The sequence below is a fragment of the Apteryx mantelli genome, chromosome 2 (genome assembly GCF_036417845.1).
Source record: "Apteryx mantelli isolate bAptMan1 chromosome 2, bAptMan1.hap1, whole genome shotgun sequence".
Lineage (NCBI taxonomy): Eukaryota > Metazoa > Chordata > Aves > Apterygiformes > Apterygidae > Apteryx > Apteryx mantelli.
In genome coordinates this window covers 104606387-104634150 of record NC_089979.1, presented here as the reverse complement: position 1 = coordinate 104634150, position 27764 = coordinate 104606387, and the positions used below count along the sequence as shown (strand labels likewise).

Below are 27764 nucleotides of genomic sequence, written 5' to 3'. Positions count from 1 at the left end.
GCTTTTAAAATATTTTGCCACATTAACTTCATGCTAGAGTGCTTATCAACACCTATCTACCATGCTGCTTTTTTTGTGTGCCATCTCCTTGTCTGTTCCAAACATGATATATACAAGGCAGTAAGGTTGTTGGTTCTTTTTTATTTTTTTGTAGAATAACATAAGAACGACTTCTTATGATTACAGAGGGGGCCAGTTTCAATGTTAGCATAGCTTCCTTTAGCTAAGCAAGAAATAGGCACCTGAAAAACTTTCTGTAAGCAAGCACTTCCCTTTATGCAACTCAATGAAAAGCATAAATTGATTTAGCTGCATGCAGCATAGTGAACTCCAAGCACTTTAACTTTGGACTTACCAGCTATAGGTCTCTAAAGTAACATGCATATCGAGATAGAAAAAATCTTGGCAATATCAAAAAAAACCAAAAAACTACTTTGCCTTTATGTATTGCTGAGTGAATTCCATAATACAGGACACAGAAGTTATGCCCTAGTGCCATACAAACTCACATGAAACCAGAGCATGCAGAAGCTGCAGTGTGACTGCTGCTTTAAGTGGGATGCATTTGCTGGCTTCTGTGGATTAGCAAAGCAGGGACAGGAAAGGATTGTGAACAAAAGAAGTGAAAACATTTCCAACCTTCTATTATTCTATCCAACAGAAGAACCCCCAGCCTCCTTCCCCAGTGAAACTGCTTTCTTAAGCAAAAACATGTTTTGTGCAGGTGTGCTTTTCCACCCAACTGCAGAAAGACCACATGAATACAAGCATTACAGGATTAAATAATTGCTTTCTAAAAGTACTACTAAAAAGTTTTGTGATCCAACAACTCTCAGGCCAGTGGAGTGCTTTATGTATAGCTTACATTTCCAGTGAGCTGTAGTTTTGCTTTATGATCCAAAAGATGCTAGTGGTATAATTGCTGATTCAATTCCAGAACATTTCCCAAATGAACACTGTAAATATCATAGCAGAATATCAAAAAAGTCTTCCTCAAACACCAGGTGTGAACAAGCTCTGATTTAAACGAAGGACAAACTGTCCTAATAGGAATCATAAAACAGAACAGCCACAATAAAGATATCGTGTGGATTCTGTTTTCCTTTTAACTCTTCTTAAAGGATCTTTAACATGACAACTCACCCCAAATAACTCAGAATTAAGGCAAGAGATGTTTTGTGTATGGAGATATACCCCAAAGAAGACATAAATTCCAATATAAAATGAAGAGCATTGTATTAACGTTTATTTCTAATTACAAGAAACAGAATATCAGTCCCTTATTTGTACAAAAATACCTGAAAGATTACAATTAGGTTCACAAGCCAAAAAGCTATTTACAGTATGAAGCAACGCATATTGAATAAAGGTTTTGTCTCTTAAGTTAATACCTTTTGCATTCCCTGAAACTTTAAACTTTATTCCATTTTACAGTCACTAAATCTTGCATTGTGACAATATAATTTACGATAAGCAAGTCTTGCCACTGGAAAGGTGCATTGATTGGTCAAACTGTCAGGTATTTAGTGCAGAAAAGATAAGACAAAACATCTAAACTGAGGCACGTGTTTCTTCAAGATTAATTAACAAATAAAAGGTTTTTGTACTTTAACACCTATCGTAACATAACTTAACTAGTAACCTCATTACCAAAATGGTTTGGCATTTTCCTTCTCAACATATTCAAGATTGCTACATGAAGTATTTATTTAGAAAATAAAATCACAGGCAAAAAGATAAAAATTCAACAGGCTCCAAAACAACCCTGAGCATCCCCTTTACATTCATGTCATTTAAATACAAAAATAAGAGTCAAATGTCCTTCAGTCCTTGGTATTCTGAGCTGGCAGCCAGCTGAATCTGTTGGAAAACTAAGATGGTGTTGACTGTTTTCCAGCAGAAAGAAGACAAAAGCAGTGATCTGCTTAAGTAAGATTGTTGCCACTTTGAATGTGGTCACTTTCTCAAAACAGCTCACTTTAGCTGGGAAAAGTACAAAATACTAAGTCAACCATCTACATACAAAAATCATGATTCATAGTCAAACTTTTATTCTCAATTTAAATAAGATGCAAGTTTTTTTTTTATAAATATGAAACACTGCAAATACTATACGCCTACTGGGAAAAATGCATGGTTGTCACTAAGCTATGTAAACAGAAAAACTTAAAACTACAGCATAAATGGTCTTATTAAACTGGTAATGTAGTCAATACAAGTATCTTTTTTTTCTCCTAATAGGGGCCAAATAGAAGCATGCAAAGTGAAGTCAGACTTAAGTTAGCTTAATTTCAAGGTTTTAAAATACATTGTCTAGAAAGCAGGAACACTCATTTCACTATGTACAATTAAAAAAACAAAAAAGGCTTCTACTAAAAACAAAATCAAGTTTCTTCATTTTTATATCTAGACATTAAATGGAAAAAGAATACTAAATGTGTTCTGTAAACTAAAATACAGTGTTTCTATACCACTGACATAGTTATAAGCTGATATGGATGACTCAGGCAGGTTATGGTTTGTCTTAAGCTATTCTCAACACTACATGAAGACCTAAGGGTGTAAAATTGTTTTTCCTTCTTTACTCTTTCAGATGGCTAGGATTTCAAACCCAGTGGCAAATATTAGTAAAGGATGAACTAGTCTGTGTAAATCATTTACCATCTTAAGAATGCTCCATTCTTCACTATGTTCTGAAAGTTCCCAGGGCGAAATACTTCCCAGTGTGGATAAACTGCATTAAGTATTGGAAAGTTAATTCAGTAACAGTCCCTATAGCAACTATGTTTCTGAAAGAATGGTATTTGCAAATGGAGGATTAAAATGGGACTAACCTAACTTTAACACTGATTTATCATCAGAAAAGTTATTGTGTAAACATTAAATAATTAATTTAAACATTAACAATAAAGGAGTTCTGACGACAAATCAGCACTAGAGCAGGATATGTGCTTGTCTGCAATAGATACTGGCATGAATTAGTGCGTGTGACACAAGAATCACCAGTCACCTGGATGGATGATATTGCCAGCAACTAGCTCACAAATGCCAGTCACAATTAAATGAGTTTCCATTCTCAGTATGTTCCTTCTCACCATGTAAACTTTCATGGCCCTATAGAAAGCAGAGGGGGTATAGTTCTTTTGAAGTCCTATTCCCCAAAAGAGCTTTTTGTCACTGTAGCTTTACTATATGGAAAAAGCTCTTTGAAACAGTCTGAAAATTCAAGGAGCTATAAAGCTAAAAACACTGTTTTGTTTTTTTTGTCATACTAAGACTACCAGCAGAAGAATCTTCTCACAAAAAAAAAAGGTGGTTTTAGATACAAGTGTAGTTATTCAGTCCTACTACTATTTAGTAACAGTAAGTTTCCTCAGGAAAACAGTCAAAAGGCTGTAAAAAAACCAAACCACCACTTCAATAAAAAAATTTGTGCATAGAATCTAACACAGTCTTTGCATGACTGGGTGCCACTAATATGCTGTCAACATACTACAGCCGTAATGCTACAAATCAACAGTTTTAAGAGTACATATATGGTGCTATGTTCTTTTAGAATAGTATCCACATTGCTTCTTCAAAGACATCTGCAGGTGATCGAACCTCGGGTCTCCAGAGAAGTTTTGAGACACATGCACACGCGCACACACATACACACTTCGCGATTTTCTTCTAGATCCTTTTAGGCTGAAGCTTTCCATACATTTTAGGGTGCAGATTAATACCCAACTCCTGCATGAATTTTAAAAGCCACATCAGCTCCTAATATAGGCTGCATACAATATCCGAAACAAAGTAGGAGTGCAAAAAAAGTGATCAATACAAAAAGTAAACACACTAGTCTTAATTGTCAAGATTATTCCAGGGCAAGAGTTCTTTTCAAAGATTTCTCTTCACACTTGTTCCTGTTAAGTGGCCCAGCCAAGATAGTTTCCAGTTTTGTTTCAAATTTGCTAATGGTTTTACATACCCTCCCCCCATTTTTGGGATGCTGGGACACTCAGCAGCAATCACTCTTAGGTGTTGGACAAACCAGTAAATCTTGGTCTGTTGGCACCAGTCGAATCCATCCCTTTCAGAGTCCCAAGGTGCATAATATTTTTATTTATTTTTACCAACTTACAGATCTGCCAATTCCCCAGTGTCAACTTTCTCTTACAATTACTCTTCTAGCAAATCCAGTCTTCAGTGAGAGTCAGATTTGAGGTCATAAGGCCACTCGGATGCAGTGGTGTTTGAGCTTGCAGGGCAAGACTCCTTTGTTTAGTTGATAGAATTCAACAAGCTGGATAAGATCACTGAATTTGGTGTTCCCATCATCCAGGCTGAAAAATATCTGTCCATCATCCTCACACTGGAGAAATAAAACATCCTTTTCAAGTTAGACTGCACATGAAGAGATGCAAGCATGGCAAAACATAATGTTTCAAAGTGTGTGCTGTAAGATAACAATAACTACAACAAAAATACTTTTTAACTTCTTGACACAAAAAAGGTTTGGTTAAATCAAAATTTGATAGCTTCTCAATGCAAAAACATTCTGAAACTCACTTAGTGTAATATGGCTTGCAGGCCAAGACCTTTCTTGAGATGTTAACTTCAAAATTATTACTTATTTGCAAAAAGGCCCCAGTACTAAGAGCACTAATCAGCTTACAACAAACATTTGGGTAGGCTTTTGCCTGTTTATTTATGCAATGGACTGGTATAGGATTGGAGAGATTTGTAATATTCTTTGAACTTCTTGGCTTTAGCCAGCAGTGTAGTTCTTGTAGGAGACATGCACTGCTGTACTGCAGCAAAGTTTCCAAAAAGATCCCAAGGTTGAGTGTAAGAAAGACTGCATCTCTAAAACTCATCTCCCCATTATCAGAGACCTCATTTTTTAAAAATATCTTAGTTTTATAATGCCCAAATGATGGGCACTGCCCAAAAAATCTAGTGCCCAGAGATCTCCAGGAAACCATGGTGTCCATGAATCCCACTAGAAAAGAACATACCTTAACCCCACTAGAAATATCTTTTATAGAAAAGTGAAAGCTCATGGGCACAGAGTAACTGAAAACTGTAGAGACAGCACTTGTCTCCATTATATAAAGCAGAAACACCACAAAAATATTCGTTAGCTGTTTGTAAAAAAAGCAAGAGAAAAAAGTCTTTGGACCAATAAACAGATGCACACAGTCTTAAAGTTCTGATGCTCCTTTTGGTCAAAATAAAATCAAATAGGTTCTCAAAATCTCAGTTTAACATATTATTGGCTAACCCCCAAAATAAAACATTTTACAGTTTCCGTAAGTTATTCTATGTCTGCTTAAGTGATATGGAGACAACTGCAGTCAATTGTTGTCAGTCACAGAGATCAAGTTCTGTGCATAACTTTGATAACCTAAGTGACTTATGTTAGTAGTCCAGGCAATGATAACAAGGAATTTTAGTCAGACATTTGAAAAATTCTAAGGATTATACTTGTTAATGGGAATATCCCTATTAATTACATCAGTACTTTTTAAGAAGTCTCTTCAGATATTGTCAAAGCTTTATGATTTAAAATTGCTTTTTTGTGATCAGTATCAAAACTAATTTACTTACCGGCAAGATTTGAAAATGCTTTATTTTTTGATGATGGCACAGCGTAAGTACAAATGCCTTTGGATTGCTTTGGCTGTCCCGGAGAAGAAATAATCTAGGAGAGAACATTTTTTAAAATTCATGATTTGAATACCACAAAACATTTCTTTATAAATAATCAGAACCACTTGGTCATTTTGTATCATTGTCTAACTCTTCTTTACTTGCATTAAAGCAATTCCATATCTGACAATTTACTTTCAATTTTTATACCAGGTATATGCAACACTAATCAACACAAGAAATAAAATGAAATATATATGATAGTACTTCTTCCTCTCTATCTGTATGATGCTTTTTTTTTTTTTTTTGGTCTCTCTAATTCAGCTTTCTATTACTGATATGCATTCTCACGAAGAAAATGTTCTTAACTCCAAAAGCACATTTGGATTTCTCTAAGAGAATTTGAAGATGGGAAACTAATACATGAGAATCTGTTAATCTGTTCCCATTCTCCAGTATCTTGCATCAGTTTTCAGAAATACAGTGCTAGCAAAATTACCTTCAGGCTAAATGGCTGCAATTGCTCATTACTTTCTTAAAATGACTATCAATTAGGTAGAATCCAAATTATCAATACGGGGGAAACACACACTGATTTTGCCTTAAAACCATCACAGAATTTTTTTCACAGCAGCATCAGAAAAGAATATACTTTAGGAAGTATAGCTAGCAACAAGGTACGCTAATTTATTGCACTTAGTGGAAGATAACACTTTTATGCTGAATCACAAAACTAAAGTCTTAACTCAAACGGTTAAATCCACACTTTGAAAAACAAAAAAATGTAGACATTTTGGGCAGTCAGAAATGGGTCCTTCCCTTAACATGTATGAACTAAAGAAGGAAAACCTTTCCATGCAACAGGAAACAAGAACATACCTTTGGCATAAGGCTCAAAGTGCTAATCATTAGTGGATTTGTGAGATGGACAAGCATACTACTGGGGCAAGCCTCAAGCCCTCTGAATTGCTAACCGCTATGCCAGGAACAAACGTCTCCAAGGCTGAGTTGCAAGAACAGCTTGCAGTTTTATGGATCCAAAAGAACTTACTCTAGCTTGTTAAAACCAATTGAGAAATGTCAATACCACAAAAATGCACTATGATAACCAGGATCATGCCAATACTAAAAGTCAGGCATGTCCTGCCACTACTGGAAAACATGCAAGGTATTTGAGCACTTCTTTTTCTACCTAAGAAGATCAGATGTGTGGAAAAGGGACCTAAGACCTTACACATCAGGCTCCCTCTCAGGGAGGCCGATCTATCTGTGCTACGGTCACTGCAGCTCATGCAGACACTTCTAAATTATCTCTGATCTAGCTATCGCAGGTAATGCAAGGGTAACATAAGCGCACAGCACAGAACTCAGCCCAGGTGATCCTGCAAGTGTTTACTCAACCTCTTTGGCAAGCAACGGGTTGTCTGCACAAACAATGACTGTAATATAGACACTCTCAACAATAGCTTCCAGAAACAATCAAATGCTAGCAGTATCAGCTGTGTATATATGTACATATATATACATATACATATTGCTGAACATCATATATGAGCCATCAGAAGACTTCCACTTCTTCCCCATGGTTGACTTTCTATCCTCTTTTGTTCAAGAGCATAAAGAGCAGGAAAACACAGGCAAGACTTTTTAATCCTGAGAACCACTATCTTTAGATCTTGGAGCACATGGGTAACATGGCTCCTTCGCTGCTACTAGTTGATGTCAATACAGCCAAAGACTAACCAATCTGAGCCCTCCACAGTGAGTAAGCTGCCTACAGCACAAATAAAACACTGTCTCAAAAGCATTAACTCCTTTATGAAAACCCAAAGAAGGATGGGCCACTATATTTCTAAGGCAACGAGTTGAAATGAGTCAGTGCAAAGAAGTTCTGTAGTGTGAGAGAAGCACAAATCCAGCAAATCGGTAATGTGCCCTTTCAGTAGTGCTCTTTTGCTTACTGAAGCTCTTCTCTCTGTTGCAGATTTCTCTTTGCCTGCTAAGGGAAATCTCATTTGAGTCCCAGTAACTATAGCCCAGCAACACTGGCTGAAAAACAAGACAATCAAAACCCACTGCTTGATCAATGTGTACAGGCACTAGCCATTTCTCTAATATATTCTAATATATTTCATTCTTCACAAGCCATCAGTCAAAAACATTAGTGATGCTCCTGAATCAGAAAATGCTGTAGAGAGGTTTGAACTTCACTGTCTCCTGCAAAGCCAGCACGGAAGTTTCTACCTTAATCCTAGCTGCAGTGAGATTAATAAACTAAAGACACCTACGTTCTTCCCGTCCTACAAATAAAAAATTGCTGAATGCGGGTTAAGCAACTTCCCTACAATAACCCAACTACATATAAAAATAAGTGAAACAGGGATGCCGAGAAAATACTTAAATCTCAGCTACAGACATTTCAGAGAACTGGAACAGGTACTTGCATCTCTTAGCTCTAGAAGAGAAATAAGTAGTGAGAAATCAACATTAACTGCTCTGATACATGCAAAAGAGCACAAATGGCTTATTATACATTTGTGTACAAATGGCTAGGTATAGCTTTGCCTGAAAAAATATTCCCTCAATATAGGTTGCAGGAATTAATTATTTTAAACTTCTAACATTCTCCCAAAAACTTTATCGCCTCTACTGAAAAAGGAAGAGAGAATTTATGTGTACTCTTAATATATTATTCTCTGGATTAAGAGTTAGAATCCACTCCTGCAAACACTTAGGTAGTTGGTCTTTTTGAAATCCTGAAAGGCTAAACTGGAACTACTCAAGAATCAAGTTACTCATAAATGCTCATAGCCCTGTGAACATTAACAGCAGAAGTCATGCTCTTTTCTCTAATTGCTTTCCATAAAATCATAAATGCTAAACAACAGGGGTACCTACCCATCCACAAGCCCTTGCTGCTTAATAATCCTGTGAGATTCTTCTCTAGAGATCCTGCCATGAAACCAATGCTGTGTCCTATGAATAACTGGAGGCAAGAGGGGAAAGAGAGAATGCTTAATAACAGTAGCATGTATAACATCTTTTTTCCCCAGATACATTAGTTATTTAAACATTTTAAAAGTGGGTATAGATCCCACTGAAAAGTGGGATAGAGAATATATCTTTAATCAATCAATATAAAAAATTAATCAGCATGAAAAAATGCATCAGCAGTTGCATATACTTGATATACAAGTACATAGGCATTTTCTCCATGTATTTTATGACTTGTAGATGTGTTATTAGGTTATCAAGAGATATTTCTTACAACATTGTCTTCTCATAGGTCCTTGAAAACACTGTGACAAAACAATTCATAGAATACTGTGTCTGAGCTAATAAGGAAAGTTAGACCCAAGACCCTTTAACTCTGGAAGAATGAAAAGCACTTCAACTTGTGCTTTCAAGGGTGGAGATACCTCCAAACATATTTTATGTTTTGTTGTTTTTCAAAAGGTATTTTAAATTCTGTTCAACAGAATAGAAACATGGAATAGTTGTGTTTCCGCTAAGAAGTCCAGAGTATTAATATGCAATATCTTATTACTTTACTAAACTTAAAATCTCAGGACTCACATTATGGGCAACCATATTTTACATTATTCAATTACTGTAGAATGAATGCTATTTTAAAGAGTCCTATTTTTACTCTTTAAAGATTAACAGATCACTCATTGACTTTCTTGTCTAAAATGAAGAATCAACTTCTGGATTTTGTTTTTAAAGGAAACATTTATGGAGTCTCAATTTTCATAAAATCTGTGTTTCAAAAGAGTAAAATTGAAAACATCTTGAGTGTCCCTTTAAAGGAAAAAAAGTTCCTTCTACTATGTCTATATATATGTATGCTTTCAAACATGTAAGCCTGTTAACAACATACAAGTTATTGATAAAGATAAAACACTGTATTTCAAATCAAGGCATTAATATTATGGGGCTGCATTCTATCCCTGTATTAAATATAGCTTTAATTTGCCAGCAGAGGCCTCATATACTACCCTTACAAAACAGAAGAATTTACCTGTACTCAGTGTGGAAGGATGGAGCGGACTTTGGCTACCCAAGATGTTCATTCTTGTGCTACGTTTCTATAGAGAAAATGAATTACCGTTAAATCCAGACTAAAAACTCTACAGAAGAGAATTAGTGCACATGCAATACAGATTTAATTTACAGGAAACTGGGGGCTGGGCAAGTTTAGTGCAAGGATGAGAAAAAGAAATGCAACTTTGAAGGGGACTAATCTACAAGCAGCAGCTCATTTCAGTTGGCTTAAAACAGAAGCCAGATGTTAATGATGAAAGCTCAGTATCTTAAAAAAAAGAAAAATAAAGAAAAAAAGAAAAGAAAAAAAGAAAAGTCTGATATGTTTCTGCTCAGGCAAAACACCAGGCACTCAGTAAATCAAGCAGTATTTCCCTCCCATACATAAAGCACTAGCTAGTGCTTCAGTAATAACTCCTATTCCCTGAGAGACGAGCATGTGGGAAAACTTGTACTGCAGCTGTCTGTCCACAAGACACTATAAACAAGTTACATCAGTTTTCATTGCAAGAGGTCCTGCCTCTTGTAGATTCTGCAATTAAACTTACTGGGAGCAAGCCATTAGTCAGAGCCCCAGCCTCTTCCATGTGGGGAAGCATTTAATTTGACATATTCCTCCTCAGAGACTGGTTTTGCAAACTGGCAGTAAAGTTCTGGTGGGTCTGCTTTCCCCCTCAACTTTCCTCTGGACACTAGGGGGACAGAGAAGCAGTGGTAGAAGGTTGTTGTGAATGTGACAGTTTTGCTAAAGCTGGATATTGACTTTCAGATCTGCATGCTTGCAGTGTGATTGCTTCAGGTCGGAGCTAAGCTATACTGTGACCAGCACTGCACTAATATCATACCACACTCTGTGTTTTGGCTCTCAACAGACACTTACTAATTACAAAAATAGAAAAGAAAAGATAGCTACCCTCCAAGCATGTCCTTCTTCCAAGGCAGCACTCTGTGCTTCAGCAGGATTTTCAATAACTCTTCCTATTTGCCCCGAAAAATCCATTGCTACTAGTGAGTTTTCAGATACACTTCTCTGAAAAGGAATTTTCACTTGTTTCAAAAAACAGGGAAAGAAAAAACCAACTTGAGAGAGTTACATTTCAAAATATTTTGGTTTCAGAAGATTTTCCAGAGCTATCCTTTAACATCATAGAGAACACAGATAATTTCTTTTTCCTTAGAAAAGATTCACAGACAAAAAAATATATGGCTTTTTCTTTTTAGACCATGGGGGAGAGAGAGAGAATTCAAAGTCAGAATAAAATCTGTATTGCTTAAGTTGCCTGCTTTCCCTATCACTATGCTCCAGGCATTTTCAGGACCAGTCTGGACCCAAATATAGGATCTTCACTTTTAGATAGCTAACAGTCAGCTTTGACCCAACACATTTTAGGAGATCTTAAGTGTTAGCTTTGCCAGGCCTAAACTGGCTTCTGCAGGGACAGCCAGATGTCTCTGTACTGTACATCTCAAAATACCTGAGATAGCCAAGATTTTTAAACCATGTGGATACTATCAGCCTAAGATAATGGAGAGCCAACTACAAAAACTGTACTCATTCAAAATGCAAACTTTACAATGATTTGCTGTACAATTCTGAATTTGCATTTATTAGTGTAAAATTTACCACTTTTAAAATGCAAAAGCAAATGTATCTCTTCCAACAATATACATTAATGAAATAAAGTTCATTACTTACTACTGGAGTGGAAAAGTGTGGAAGCATGGATTTTCTCTGCTGGGGAATTCTGTAATTCTGATACAGTAGCATTCCATACTGCCAACAGAAATGCAAGGAAATTATTATTCACAGATATACCCAGGAAAAAATTTGTAGTGATTTCATAACACCACTTACACTGGAGCAAGGTGCTGTCAGCTTATTATTTTCATGATCAGAAGCTGTCCCAAAGCAATTTGCATTGAGCAATAGTGATTGGCAGATGCCAACTGAGCAGTAAATGTGCATAAGTTTATTTAAAAGATAACACCTTTACAAGCCTTAGCGAAATACACAGGTCATTTCTGCCACTCTCAAATATAGACATGCTTTTCTTATAGAATACAAGCTTGCACTTGAGGACAGAACACACATTAATTTCCCCTCTCTTTGTCCTCTAATATTTTGAATTAAAAAAAAACCCTCAAATGAAGTTCTGTAAAAGGTAATATAAAGATGAACTCAGTTTTTGTAATGATAATAAAATATGAACCTTTCTAATTCACTTTTGAATTTAAATGTTAATGTTATTAGCACTTTTAATAAATTTCTTCAGGAAATAACACTTTTATTCATTTCTCATCCTTATAAGAATAAATTGATTGAATTCCAGTCATGTTCCTCATTGAGCATGATAAATTTTAGAAACACTAGTAGCTAGGATGGTAGGAAAACACCTACTCTGTGCCTTCCCTAGAGACACTGTGCCAAAGCATATCAACATTACTTATTGAATGTTCTAATTAAAATGGTATATATAACGTTGTAAACAAGGTATATTGTATGATTATGGAAAGCTAAATTGGTAGGTAACTAAAAGGAGGGTCAGCCTTAATTTTGTCATTCCCTGACTGAACATCTTTAATCCTCCTAGCATTCCTTAAAAACAAAACATTTTTTTCCTTGTGTTAACTATCTAAGGGTGAATGCTAGATGCTAGCATACAGAAATCTACTGCCAAATACTACTGTTTCTGCTACTGATAGCACAGCAAAGCCACAGCAAGAGGCATGTCTACACTTTTGATAAGAACAGTTAATTCTACACACTGGTAAGGTTTCCCCTTGCTCTTCACGAACATTAGCACCTTCACCTATGTAACTAAATTCTAGTTTTTGCTCCTTCAGGAGGAGTGCTATCTTTAAGACATGATTTACTACAAATATCTGATCTTCAGTTTTCCCACAGTGCAAAGTTCTATGTAAATAGGAAAAGTAAAAGACAGTTGAGAGGAAGCATTTGGAATTGACTGGTGAATAAAACTCCTACGCCAGGTGTTACAATACATTAAATTTGAGTTAAGTAAAGTAACTGAAGAGAGGCTTATGACAGCCAACAGAGGCATCAACTCCACAAAATAAAATATGCATCTTGTAACTGGGACTGCTTTCCTGGGCCATACTTGAAGTACCTATGGCTAGTACACTTTCTTTTGTAACAAATTAAAATAGGAAAGGAACTTCCGTACTATACTTTATACATAATCATTCCTTAAGATCAATGAATTAGTTTTTGGAGAGCATTCAAATAGATGTGCTCTGGTTTGGAAGATGAACACTTAATTTAACTAGAGAACAGGCAGGAGTCTAAAAAGCTGCATTTTCATACCTGCAGGCCTACAACTCCAATTTGCTTTCCCTACATTTACAGGGTTTTGCATGATGGAAAATCTATCCAAGGAGAGGAACAGGTAATTGTAGTGAAAATTTGTCATGTCTTGAGGATAAATTAACAAGATAAAGATTTCAGAGGAGCACAGATGGAGAACAAAAAATGTTCATGCAGCAATGGGCATCTCTGGAGATTTGCTAGTCAATGCCACATACAGACTGGGAAGTGGTAAAATCTCATATTCTTTCCAATACAGACCCTCCTCCCTTCAGCTCCTTGGACACATACTGTAGGAATGCACCTCCAGCAGGTGGCAGTGAAACTATGGTGGGAAGGAGGGCATTTTGCCAGTGAGAAGCCTGCAGTAGAGCAGGGGATAAAGGTTTTGCTGATATGGCCTGCAACATAGGCAAGAAAGGTGGTTCTGATCACTCGGTTCAGAGGACTTAGGACAGCAAACCCACCCTGGCCTCAAGATGCACCCTGGCATAACTTCTAAAACCCTGCTATGCCCACATCCTAGCAATTTGCTCACGGTGCCCCTAGATGACAGATCCCCCACTTTGGGAACAGCTCGGTATGAGGAGGTCACCAAAAGGACACAGCATGAGCATGCCAACCTCAGAGGCTGGCGATAAGCAGGCGAGCCTTCATTTCCAGATCCAACATGCTCAGCAGAGTGCCGCATCTGTCTAATTTCCAGTGCGCTGGACAACGCTGGTCCCAGGGTTTAGCCATTATCTTCACCGTGGTGTGAGTACCCTGTGTGCCCTAGCAAACTCTGCAGCCTCTTCCCCCTGGCCCCAGACAAGGTTTGGCTCCCTGTGCCAAATCCAGGTCAAATACTGCTGGCAAAACAGCTAAATTTGGAGAAAACGCTGTGACAAACCGCCTCAGGGGCCATGCACTTTGGTTTGGGAGCTGCTCTTAAGCTCCAGCTGCTGCCCTTGGCCCTTGCTTGTGCAGTGCTATAAGCATGCCCTGCGCCTCGCTGACCCTGCCCTTGCCTTGCTCACCTGATGTCCTGGCCTGACCTCATCCCTGCGGCCGTACCCAGCGCTGGCCATGCTCTGGGTAGGCCCCAGTCCTCGTCACCAGCCCCACGCCACTCACCTGGCCGGGGTGCTGTGGGGCTGCCCTGCCATCCCGTGTCATTCACAGCACCCAGCTTCCCTGCCCAGAGGTCCGGCCCTGCTTCTCCTGACATACAGTATAGGGATTTTCTGGCCTGCCCTTTCAAAGTATCTGAAATTATCTGCTTACTATAGAGAGAATGGAAGCTGACTGAGCTCAAGGCTTTCAGTTCTATTTTGGTGGACAAGTATGTAAGGTTAGATACTGCAGTACCTGTTTGTACATGCCTCCAGTTTTTATTACATGCTGTATATAAGACTTTAGCACAGAGTATTAGAAAGTAGGATAACTGCCTGAAAGAGAAGTGGGATTTTCATGGGTAGTACAGCATATATGAGATATATTATATAGTATATCTATGATATATTATATATAGTGTATACATATAATATATATATAATATTCATACATATATTCCCCTTAATATTGAGGACTTAGTAAGTTATGGAGAAGAATTCAGTAGTTTTCAAAGCCGTATCTTCAGGGAAAGAATAAAAGAAACTTCTGTACATTTCCCTGTGAAAATCAGGAAGGGCTCTGCTTCAAAGAGCACAAAACACTCAACTTTCTCCTCAGTTCTTTCTATGCTGATTTTGTTTCAAAACACTGTGAAGCCTCCTTCCTTATTATCAAGTAACTTCACTCTTTGCTCTCAGATAAGAATAACCTTCTCCCAGAGACAGGCTTGCTTACTTTTGTTATTTATATTTTACAGAACCTTCCAAAAATTGAAAAAATGGCAATGGCTCTAGATAGCACTCTTTTCTATTTCAGATAACCTCTTGGCAAGATGAAAACCTTTTCTTTAGCTTTATGCTAGATAAATATAGATAGATAGATAGATAGATAGATAGATAGATAGATATTTGCAGATATTTTCTTATGCAATTTCTTGATTCATTCACATATTATAAGTTTGTCCCAAAAACTAAAATTGTATTTGATCATATGTGCAAGGAGTTCAGCTCAGTGTTGTGAATAAATGCTTAGGAGGGACAGATCTACCTAGAATTTTGCTATTGATTTGGAAGTAGATGATGGTTAAGAACACCATCTCATATTTTCTCATAAACATAATAACCAATGCTACTTAACCACAGATATTGCTCTATTCACATAGGAGAGATTATGTACCTTGAGGAGTCGAAAGGCAGTCATCCAGCATGTCCTGCTTTGCTCATCTTCAGCACACAACAACCTCAATTCCTTAGTTTCATTTCTCACTCTGTTGGGCTATAAAGTATTAGAGGGAATTCAGCTACATTCAGTAGGAAACCACCAACACTGAAAGTTTACTGTACAAGTTAAACATATTTTGAAAGAGAGACCTAAAAACACAGCTAGACCCAATAGGATAAACTTCAGTGCCTGCCTTGAAATACTCTGCAATTCTAGCAATTTATAGGAACAAGGACTCAGGCTATTTTACCACCCAGAATCAAGTATTTTTTTAATAAGAGAAAAAATTATTAGCCCCAATTTCAAGATGAAGAACCAAAGTAACGCATCCAAAGTAACACACCCAAAGCCACACACTGAAGACTCCACAGAAGCAGATCTGGAAACCACATCTCCCCTTCCACACCCATTTCTTTTACCATCATCATTCTCCTAAAGTCAGTGCTGGCTCTGGAATTTCTTCTGCAATTTTACTGTTGATACAGAGATGTTAAGTTACTCCACGAGCACTACTCTCACCATTTACACTTGCAGTCTTCTACAACGCAAGCATTCAAGTCCAATCTCTTTCAGAATTATCCATTCTAAACTACTCAGCTGTTGGCAGCAGGGCAGAGGAATTGTTGCTGACATGGACCATAGAAGAAGCTGCCTGTACTTGCAGAGAATGGCAGGCCTTGTCCAGAACAGACGAGAGAAGCTGCCTATATTGACATCTGATGCTGTACTACAGAGAGAGCACCTGGGCTCTTCCCACTCGGTATCTTCCCAAATATCTGCTCTGATCAGTTCAGAATGTGTCCTGCAGCTAGTCTCCACTCCCTGAGGCAAACCCAAACATCTAGCTCTGGAACGGCTATTAGGAAGGAGACTACTTCACTTCTGTCAATAAAAGCAGCTCCCAGCCTTGTTTTTCAGATACTCTTACTGGACTTGTGATATAGAGACACAGAAGATGACTTCTTGTCAGAAAACTAGATGGAGCTTTGAAATATTTTTTACTGACACATGGGTGACAGTACATAAAAGGGACAGCTCTGTTCCTGTTATGGGTGCAATCTGATCAGGAAAAAGACGATTATCACAGAATCACAGAATGGTTGAGGTTGGAAGGGACCTCTGGAGATCACCTAGTCCAACCCCCCCGCTCAAGCAGGGTCACCTAGAGCTCATTGTACAGGATCACATCCAGGTGGGTTTTAAATACCTCCAGAGAAGGAGACTCCACAACCTCTCTGGGCAACCTGTCACCCTCACAGTGAAGAAGTTTTTTCTCATGTTCAGATGGAACTGTCTGTGTTTCAGTTTGTGCCCATTGCCTCGCGTCCTGTCGCTGGGCACCACTGAAAAGAGTCTGGCTCCATCCTCTTGACACCCTCCCTTCAGATACTTGTACACATTGATAAGATCCCCTCTCAGTCTTCTCTTCTCCAGGCTGAACAGGCCAAGCTCTCTCAGCCTTTCCTCATAAGAGAGATGCTCCAGTCCCCTAATCATCTTTGTAGTCCTACCCTGGACTTGCTCCAGCAGTGCCACATCCCTCTTGTACTGGGGAGCCCAGAACTGGACGCAGTACTCCAGATGTGGCCTCACCAGGGCTGAGTAGAGGGGGAGAATCACCTCCCTCAACCTGCTGGCCACACTCTTCCTGATGCAGCCCAGGATACCATTGGCCTTCTTGGCCACAAGGGCACATTGCTGCCTCATGCTTAACTTGGTGTCCACCAGCACTCCCAGGTCCTTCTCTGCAGAGCTGCTTTCCAGCAGGTCAACCCCCAACCTGTACTGGTGACTGGGGTTATTCCTCCCTACGTGCAGGACCCTGCTCTTGCCTTTGTTGAACTTCCTGAGGTTCCTCTCTGCACACCTCTCCAGCCTGTCCAGGTCTCTCTGAATGGCAGCACAGCCCTCTGGCGTATCAGCCACTCCTCCCAGTTTGGTATCATCAGCAAACTTGCTGAGGGTGCACTCTGTCCCTTCATCCAGGTCACTGACGAATAAGTTGAACAATACTGGACCCAGGACTGACCCCTGGGGGACACTGCTAGCTACAGGCCTCCATGCTGTTATGCCTTACTCTACTTCCTCCATAGAAATAAGCTGTATAAGTATATGCTCTAGAAAAACATCATCTGTAAGAAAGGCTGTATTGGTAAGCCTAATGCTAAAAAAATATACTGCCACTTGATCCAAAAGAAGCACCAGACAAAGTGTTAAAAGTGTCACATGAAACCATGGCAAGAGTCACAGAGCAAACCTCCCAAATGAAAAACTTTAAAGATCAGGTCTTCCTGAAGTCAACAGAAACACTTGCAGAGTTCTAAGCCCAAATTAAGTTTATTTTGGGGTTGAGAAACAGAAATCTGAGCTATGAACACTGACCATAACTTTGGAAGAACTTAATGAGAAGAATTACCTTTATACAAAAACCGTAGTCTGCAGGTGCATTGTACAACTTCTTGCCTGCTATCAATGAGAAGATATTGCTGTCTTCTAGGTCAGCTAACAATTGCAAATGTCTTGGCTCCTGTGGAAATAATGTGGTTTATAAAATGTAAGAATAAGATACTGGAACATTTTGCTGCAAGTGTTGCATCCCTCTAAGAACAACATCCAACAGAGGGCAGTGTATGAACACTTTGCTTGTCTTTCAAAACAGCTTAAAGTTATCAGTGCATGTCACTTTTTAAATATCAGCCTGCTATCAGAAGGTGCTTTATACAAGTTGACAAAATACTTATTCAGATACAAAACGCTATAGCCTATTACAATGCTCCTGAGAAATCTGAAAATGAGATAATGTAAAATACTGTTTGAAATACCATTTAAAATAAATTAATGAACAATGTGTTTGGAGACTGCATGTTTTCTCCTGATAACCTTGTTAACGTGACTTCTATAGCCACAGTTTGATGCCTGGCTACTTTGACTTTATTATATAGCAATGTTAGGTAGCCATTTTCATGCAATGAGAACCAAGGACTTGACTCTCATTTGATCATGGCCTGCTTATCCTTTTCTACTTGATTAGAAAAAGGGCGTGGGGGCTTTATGAAGATATTTAAAAAACAACAAAGAATACCCATGGTAAAAGCAGAAAATCCTTTCACATGCTAGCAGTGTGCAACTTCTTTTTTAAACTTACCTTTGAAGTTCCTTTTGTAGAACAATAAAGTCCTGATCTCCTCAAACACACATACAGTTTCTTCCACGATTTCCTACCCAGCTCTTTCACATGCAAGAAACCTTGAATCTCAGGGCAGCTACTGGAGTTTAAAAAGTTCTGTTGGAGAGGAAAATGTAAATGATGATTGTGTCCCCTACATTTATTGTAAAATTGGCACTGTATTTGCAGCAAGGAGAAGCAAACGGCAAGCCACTTCTCTGACTTAGGGCGCAGTTTAACATTATGCTTAAACTGACCTATGACCAAAACGGATAGACCTGCTCCTCCCATTAAGCCTGCCTAACGATTCCTGCCACCTCCCTTGCACCATCACTAGCAAACTGAGTGATGCAAAGTTGGATGAACTACTGATTCACTCACAAATCCTCCCCAGCCCAGGTAAAGTTGTTAATTTCTTGACAGATTAAGAGAAGTGTGCAGAGACATCCAGTCTCCACCCAATTTTGAGCTTCAAAGCAGAGGAGGTAATTAGACTGCACAGCCAGGGCAAAGGATGACCACCCTTCAGAGGCAGCTGCAGATGGATTGGTTTGAGTATAGATGTAAAACAGCAGCAGCCTTAGATAGTGTTTCTCAGGCAGGATGACTGTATTTGCTATATACCATGCGGACTTCCAGTGCTGTAGTAACAATCAGCTCAAGTTCATGCACTGACATTTTCCCATGTTCTCTGTGCGAATACTTAAATCTCCAAAAGGCTAACCATATTTCTGCGTCCTCATTCCTCTTGGCCTTGGTCTGAATTGTCACAAAGTAAGCTTATTAATTCTTAAAAAAAAATTAACACAGTAGCTTGCCACAACAATTCTGCCAACTAGTCTAACTTGGGCTCATTGGTCAAAATCCAGAACTTCATACAGAAGTTTAAGAATGTGTACTACCTACTTCAGGATTTCCCACACCAAATTCATATACAATACACACACACCTGTCCCATGACAAAGGGTATGACAGACAACACAACATTTAATGCAAACTGAAACTTAGAGCAATCAAATAAATGTCTGCAATGGTATTAGACTTCAAGATCCAGAAGTATTTAAATAAGTTAAGCTCTTGACATAATTACAGGGACCACATACGGAATCATTTGATTTACAATATGTCAAGGGAAAGAAGTATTAACTATGGTTAGCAAGCTGATGGATTGCTCCCTTATTACACTGGGCCAGATTTTTAAATGACAGAAGGCTTGGTAAGCAGGTTAAATGCCAAATTCCTAACAAATTCAATAATAGGGAGAAAAATGCATAAACTTGGTTGGCCTATGTGCCTCTGAAAATCTTGACAGTCATATTTTGGCATTATTTGGTGGACAATGCTCACAGGAAGCAAAACCAAAAATCAGTGCCCTCTATCAGAATTTTTGGTTGCATTAAAACTTTATTTTTTCCATTTTCTTCCCCCGCTATTTCTTACACAACAGACTGGAAAAGAATAGTCAATTTTCCTGCTATTTGTACTATGAATCCACTTCTCAGCTGTAAAGGGAACAGACCACAAGGAGAAAATATTCTTTCTGCCAACCTAGATAAACTTAAACCAAAATAAACTAAGATGCAAGCTTTTTTGCACATCTGAGCAAGACGGATACTAGGGAAAACAGTACCTACCATTATTAATGCTATTGTTAAGACTAAAAATACTAGCTCTTAATGTAGCACATGATATTGTGACATGATGTTTGATATTCTTCCCTATTTTTTACATAAATAAAAAACCCAGCACATTTAACTCAATGTTTGAGGAGGCCTCAGATGCAACATGCTTAACGACTATTAGATTGCAGGAAGTTTACCTTTAACAAATTACTACTGTCATTGAAATTATGACAAATAGGTTTATCTTTCTTAAAGAAAAGTGAATTTAATATAAATGCTTTAAGTGAGATTGATTTTATGGTTAAACAACAAACCAAAGAGAATGTACGTATCTTCTTTCCTCAAACAAACTCACTGTTAATCCCCAAGGCTTATGTTTTTCCTGGACTGTACCAAACTAAAACTTCCCAGAAACAAACTACTGGATGTCACAATATCATGAGGTTTTCCTCTTTCCATCATTTGAGTTACACTAGGTTCCAAAATTTTCTATCTTCAAGAGCATCTTCCTCTTTTAGGGCATCCTCCTTCTAGAAACACAAGCAAACTTGATTCTCCAAGTGCATTGCACAAGAAAGGGTCCCAGGCGTAAGTGCCTCTATGCAAAAGTCTGTGGCAAAGTCTGTTCACCCCAGTTGTGTTTCCACAAGGTTTTAGATCAAGTAATGGAAATGCAAATGGAAATGCTTGCCCATTCAAAGTGCTTTCTCCCTGTTTGGCCTATTTCCTGCAGACAATCCAGACTGATTAAACAGGCCATGAAATACTCGCGTGGCAACCTGAGGGAGACGCTCCTGCTCTGCAAGTCTTTAACGTGCCATGATAAGGAGGGTCCTAATTAGAGGAGTGCAAGTACAAAGTTGATTGAAGGGTGCTTAACACTGTTGCACGTGACATTCATTTTTAATTCCAGAAATTGGTTTGATTTTCATTTTATTTCCCAATTAAGAGGGAATGCTAACATTTTAAATTCCTTTCGGTGAACCTGGAGACACTATTTAATAGATTTTGAAGCAGTTACAGGACAAAATGAACACACTAGTTCAAAAATCAGTGAAAACTTGTTTTATCTAAATAGATGGTCAATGCATATTTGCAAACATGCAAAATGATAGAAATCATGCTAAAAATCCATTATCTGTATTTGTATTCTCTTTTTGTATTTGTGCCTCCTGCTTTATAATCTGCATGTGTCATTCACGGCATTGTTTTCCAAGCATCACTGTCTTTTAAAATAGTACCATTTAAGAAACAATGTGTTTTAATTTGGTCTCAACACACCTGTGAGCTGAATGTTTCCCATTTGAGAAAATGGCTAAGGTGAAAAAGATGTAGACTACAGTGTTTAGATTGGAGTGTTCCAATTTAGAGTTTTAAGTGAACGACTTGCTGGTCAGAGAACTGATCCTTTGGCATCATCCTCAGAGAAAGAAGGCTATTTCAACCAACTGTGCCACAACTACAGTTTCTTCATGGGCAAGCAAGAAATTGTACAATAACAGCAAAACTTCAGCATAAATTCAGTGCACATGCCATTGCCACTAGATTACATAACTTTACCAACACATATACATAAGCTACATACACCTGTAATTTAACTTTCGGAGCTTTAAATGGATTACTTCACAAATGCTACATACAATTGTCTGCAACTACTTGTAATTACTTCCTAGATAATTATTTCTCCTATATAAAAGGGCAGCTAGTTGGCTGAACCATCAAGAATTTGGTCATTATTGTTAACTTCACCAGACATAAACATGGCACACTAAAACCCAAAAGGCCAAACCCTCTCTCTCTCCCAAGCCCATCTTCCAATGTACAAATATATTTTTGCACTTTTTCCTATGCTATGATGTGGAGCATACAGAAGAATACCCCTGTTTTGCTTTTTACAAGGTATATTTGTTTTTCTACAAATATATCTGCTGATACTGCTTTAAGAACAACACTACCAGCTTACCATGTGCGAAGCTGATGCAAATGCTCTTAGTAACAGGAACTCAGTTACTTTTTAAAAAACTGATAGGTCAAGATTAGGAGCCCGAAAAACAAATTAGGACCTCTGATTGATCTAAGGTGAAAAGTCAGGAAGGAGGCTGGCAGTTACAAGGAACAAAATACAAGAGAAGGAGAGAAAGAAAACAGAAAGTCCATTTGTGTCTTTAAGTGGACAAGATGATGTTACCCAGACGTGGCCAAACCGCATAGCCCCAGTGTAGTATTATGTGGGGAAGCTGAATAATAATAGAACAGCTACAAATACATATGAACATAAATACAAATACTTTGTGTTTATAATTTACATCTCAGTGCCAACGGGTCAGATCTTTGTTAGGTATTTTTGACATTACTAATATATGCTAACTACCTACACTGGATTTTCTCTGACCACCTATTTCTAGACCTTTCTTCCTCTCAACTCCTTCTCTCCATCTCCAAAACCTTCTTAATACATACAGATAACTTACAGTACCTGCAAAAGTTGTGACTGTGGAATACTGCCATTTGTTTGCTGGCACCAGGCAACCATTTGCTCTGGAAAGAAATTCTAGACACAAAAAGAGAAGACAATTTGAAGTTATATTATATTTGCACACTTTTACCTAGAATCAGCAGAATGTTCTTCCAGTCATAATTTTTTAAAACTATTATTCTTTAATCAAATTACAAATCCCCTTTCACAGAAAGTAATACTAGGGCTTTCAAGTGCAATTCCTTCCTTCCTTTCGCTCACCAAAAGCCGTAAACCATGAGGCCATGCAGACAGAATTTGGACTTTTAAAATATCAGATATGCAGTATTTCATAAGGGCATTTTCTGATTGCTTCCTCTTCTGCTAAGGGCTTTTTAGGATCTTTAACTGCCTCTACTTTCCAGGAAAGGATAGGAAGAACGGTCCTGCAAATAGGGTACTCAGTGATTCCTTGCCTGCTGCATAGCTTCTCTCCCCCTCTGGGAAGACCGTTCTGTCAACAACCTCTCTGTAACCCTGCTTGTCATGTGGGACGTGCAGAGCAGGAGAAAGAACAGTTTTCTCTACCTCACAGGGGTAGACAGGATGAAAACATATTAAAGGAAGTCTCAGGTGGGGATGCTATGAAATCTCCAGAAGTACCTTTACCTTTGATAATGTTCTCCTTCTGTCCAAAACACAGGTCAGTGCTGTATCTGCTTTAACACATGACCTGTTCAGTGCAATCAGACCGCTTGACATGAATTGCCATTCCCAGACGTTAATTTGAGAAAGAGCTCATGTGTGATTGTTGACGTTTTTGCTTATTTGTTCAACACTCAATTTATGCTCAAGACTTGCTACCCTTCAGTCTGTCAAGAAAAAGTCCCTTTGCAAAATCTATCCCTATAACAGAGCCCAGTGTTTTTCTTATAATGATCAGACAGCTACACATTCTATACAAATGAAATAATAAAACTTCAGAGAGGACATATGTGCCATAATTAGACCTGAACACTGTGTAGCATTCCCTGCTTCACGTGCCAGATATGAACAGTCTCAAAGCAGACATCTCCCTCCTTTCCCCCATCATGCCATCACAGCATAGTCAGAAGCAAATACTGTGCAACACGCAAGCAACATGCTTCTACAGAGCTTTTAAACTTTATGCGCCCTACAATATTTCATTCATGCTGAATCTTTACATCGCAAAGGTCAGATAGCTTTCTGGCTGCTAAATGAATGACTTAATTTCAGATATTTTCCTCCAATTCTCCTTTTCATTTGCTGTGTTTAAAAATACCTATGTAATTTGGTACACTGAACTTACTATATACAGCAATTACATTAAATCACTCTTGAAGTTTTTAAACATTATTTGAAGGCTGAAGACATGCAGAAATGCATGAGATAAAACAATGACTGATTATAACAAGATGAATCACAACAAAAATGATTTTAGTTTAGAACATCCATCACTCTTCAGGCCATATAAATTCCATTCCTTAAGGCAGGAAGAGAAGGGCTGAAAAGGAATCACCTTTCTGCCAGGTAACTTGCAAGATGAATTATGAAAGCTAACATTCACCAGCTTCTTTGAGTAGAAACAGTGCCATATGGCAATAGCTAATGCAATGGGTAGCAAGCCATTGCATTCCTAAACCAAAAGAATGATTTATTTGCTGATTGCAAGAGCCTGGGACTGACTGCCAGACATTCTGGGTTTTACTCCCATACTCTGTTATTAATTAAAGTATACCACATTAAACCAATGTGCTAGTTCTTACAATATAAAAATTTCTGTAAAACACTCGGATGTTCATAGGTTATCATCTGAGAAGTTCAACAGAAGTGCAAGATTACTAGCATGCCATGCACAGGAATGTTTCCAACAGTAATTCAAAGCACAGGTTCTTAAACAAGCATTTGCAGATGACAAATGTATGTGCAAATACACATATGAGTATACAGCAGTTGTGCACTAGTGTGTTCATGAGGAAAGGCAGTAATTTCTCATCTGCAATTACTTGAGCAGTGAGTTTTCATTTGACCACACGTATCTTCTCTACAAATGTCAGACTGACCCAAAATTTGTTCAAACCCAAATCTTCCTTGGATTCTCCTTCCTTTGACTACCAAGATGGATTGTGTCAGCTGACACAGGTTCACATCACTAGCCCATTCCCACTTGATTGTTTAGATAAAATGTAAAAAATAATCACCAAATAAGCAATTACACTGCAAACAGTTAAAAATTACAACATCTTAAGGATCTTATAAAACCAGGGCTGAGTACAGCTATGCCATATAATACCACTTACTTTTCCAACACGGATAGACATGAGGAAATGGAAGAGGTGAGTTACTATGAACAGTAAAGAAGAGAGAGCACACTAGTAAAACACAGCCATAGGTGAATCACTGTTCAACATATATAATGATAAACTGGGAGTTACTTGCATGTAATAACTGTCTTAGGGGTTATCCAGAGGTTTCTTTATTACTGGCAGAAATTAAAAGGTCTGGATACTGCACACTATTTCATCAATTTGCTTCAAATCAAGGATCTTTGAAGATAATGAGTAAATTGCACCTCTGCTTTTTTTTTTTCAAACCAACAAAGATTTCACTCTCTTGGTCACTCTCCAACATAGCAATAGCTGTTTTGAAACAAGTATATTTGGTAACCTGAAAACAGTTGAATTTTTTGGGCTAGGAGGAGAGTACAAGGAATTTAAACACTGGTTAAAATTTGTGAGGAAAGATTTTTTATATACATATACACATGCACACACGCATATATATACACACACACACACACACATACACACACACACATATATAAAATAGATGTTTAATACCTAACAGTGCCCAGTAATGTTATTCTGCGTTAAGTGCTGTACAGTGCCTTCCTTTACCCCGGAATGGCTGATTCCACAGTCCTCCTACCCCTCCTTACCACTGAGATCCATACCCCATTGCCCCTGTAATACATCCCTCTTTCTGGTTTAAGCTGGTGCGTAATAAGACTCACCATGGGATTTTTGAAAAATTCATATTTTGCATAATTCTTCCTGAACAAAAATTTACTTTCACTTCCCATTGTGGACTCGACTTGGACTATGAGCTCATGATCTTCCAAGCACCTCTCTGTGGAAGAAGAACATAAGGTTAGCATGTGACCAACTAGCAAAGAAAGCAAGACTAACTTCCAAAGAACACAACTAAAACAACTCAGAATAATTCTATTATCTTTTATGAAATTAATAAACCTTTTATACATTTTAAAATATACTGTAACAAGGTATCTAAAAGAACTAGGACATAAGTATAAAGAAGTTGACATTACATGGCAAGCATTCTTCAAAGATTTCCTGCATCAGGGCTTAATAAGTACAGACTCAAGAGAAAGGGAAGTACGTAAGATTGTTTGTGTACCTTACTGCCTGGCAGTAGCTTAAATAATACACACTAATCACTTCTTTTGATGTTTGGTGTATGCTCTGGAAGTGGTAAGGTAGAAAATTTTCAGAAAAAAAAAGTTGCGAAAAGACCGCTGTTAGGTCTTGAACTGTCACAGGAATATAGGGTCCTATTTGACCACATTCTATAAAAATAGTTCATTTCAAGGTGAACTTCAAGCCTGTACTGTAGATGCTAGACAATGAGGTTTATTATGAAAGAGGTCACAGGATCTGCTTTACGGGAATACTGATGGAGACAAATGTTTTGTACGCATGACAGGGCAATTTTCTGCTCTAGATTTGGTTACAAGGTAACTCCCCACAACCACTACTACTTTGGTCAAAAGAATGGCACATCAAAGCATGAACAGATAGCATAACAAATCCAGTTCACTGAAAACAGTAACTCAAAAGAGGGGAATTGGCACAACTGTACACTACTTAATGAATCATTATGTTGGCAAATCTCCAAAATTTCAAAGAAAATATTTAGGTATTTTTCCAAAGTCTAATAGGCAGTACTTTCATCTCTTATGTAATAGAAAGTAAAAAATGAGGTCAAAAAAAAAAAACCCACCACCCTTTCACAAAGCTCTACGTAAAATGCATGCAATTTGCTGACCAAAAACGTTTGGATAGCCTCTTCTTTATGTTCACACATGCTTGCATTCTCAGGACTGGAAATGCCAAGTTACCATGCAAACTCTCTTGGGGTATTTTCAGGATATAAAGCAAGCAGTAACTGGTATCTCAAACACTAGCAAGTTTTTGAATGACACTTACATTAGGATGCTAAGTTTTAATTATTAAGTTCTTTGACTGAAGAATTAGCCTATCTCTGAATGATCCCATTGTCTTTAACATTTGCATTTAGAATATCAACCATGACCAGTTCATTGATAACTTCAGAATTTACCATGCTTATTGGATCTCCAGCCTTGCTATAGACTGTGTTTCAAGAGGTTAACACTGAAGATTGCTAATATTTGGTTGCTCAGTTATAAAGAGCTGCTTCCTAGTGCATTAGCCATAATATCATTTTATAATGGCAGTTCTTCAACTAATGTACCAGTGTACACTACTGCTAATACCAGTTAATTAAGGATATTTTGCACCACCTGAACATTCATTACCTAAACTGCCACATTATCTAGGGGCTTCCCAGGTGAAATTTTAGGTGTTGCTACTGATCTATCACTACTGCCATGGTTTTAAGCAGCTGGTTAAGTCAAATCTCCTCTCTCCACACTGTAAGGACAATAGGCCTCTGGTGGAGGAGGAAGTTATTGTTTTTTAAATTACATCCAAAACACATTTAATTGTATTGATAGGAATCTTTGTCACAGTATGAACCCTGAAAGACCACGTGTTCTGCTACTGGCTTCTTCTGTTATTTTACAAGGTTATGATCTTTGCTTTCCTAATGCATTGGAAGATCACTTGTCTAAGGGCTGAGATAAACTGTCTTGTATTTTATCTTAAGGAAATGCAATATAGATCACCATTTGTCAATTTATTTTGTATTTTACTTGTAAGCCTGTGCACATACAACCAGTAAATGTTTATTAGATGCTTTATGTAATGGGTCTAGATGTATTTCTTTACCAAATTAAGACCCTTTTGAGATTCTGTGGTGGCACTCCTGCTGGTTTAATGTTCACATTTTCATTTTGACAGTGAAAGCCAACTTGAGGAAAAGGTGCAGCAATTTACTGCATGTAGATGGGCACGTAGAAAG

General features: G+C 38.0%; 1 protein-coding gene across 6 annotated transcripts in view; it reads right to left on the bottom strand.

The window, feature by feature from the left end:
* Positions 1-1219: 1219 nt before the first annotated feature.
* GRB10 (growth factor receptor bound protein 10) overlaps positions 1220-27764 on the bottom strand; it is a 158351-nt gene continuing 131806 nt past the window's right edge. For 2 of the 6 annotated variants that reach the window (XR_010883417.1, XR_010883419.1), the window contains 12 exons: positions 25597-25712; positions 22584-22658; positions 18465-18602; positions 17736-17846; positions 15275-15373; positions 11375-11452; positions 10592-10708; positions 9656-9722; positions 8533-8620; positions 5593-5686; positions 4124-4354; positions 1220-2734 (listed from right to left, as the gene is read on the bottom strand). Coding sequence is in view for 3 of the 6 variants with exons in the window: in XM_067291170.1 (XP_067147271.1) it covers positions 4208-4354; positions 5593-5686; positions 8533-8620; positions 9656-9722; positions 10592-10708; positions 11375-11452; positions 15275-15373; positions 17736-17846; positions 18465-18602; positions 22584-22658; positions 25597-25712 (1130 nt within the window). In the remaining 3 variants the exon portion in view is untranslated. The remainder of the gene's footprint in view (positions 2735-4123; positions 4355-5592; positions 5687-8532; positions 8621-9655; positions 9723-10591; positions 10709-11374; positions 11453-15274; positions 15374-17735; positions 17847-18464; positions 18603-22583; positions 22659-25596; positions 25713-27764) is intronic. The other 4 variants (XR_010883418.1, XM_067291170.1, XM_067291171.1 and 1 more) reach the window with 4 other exon arrangements.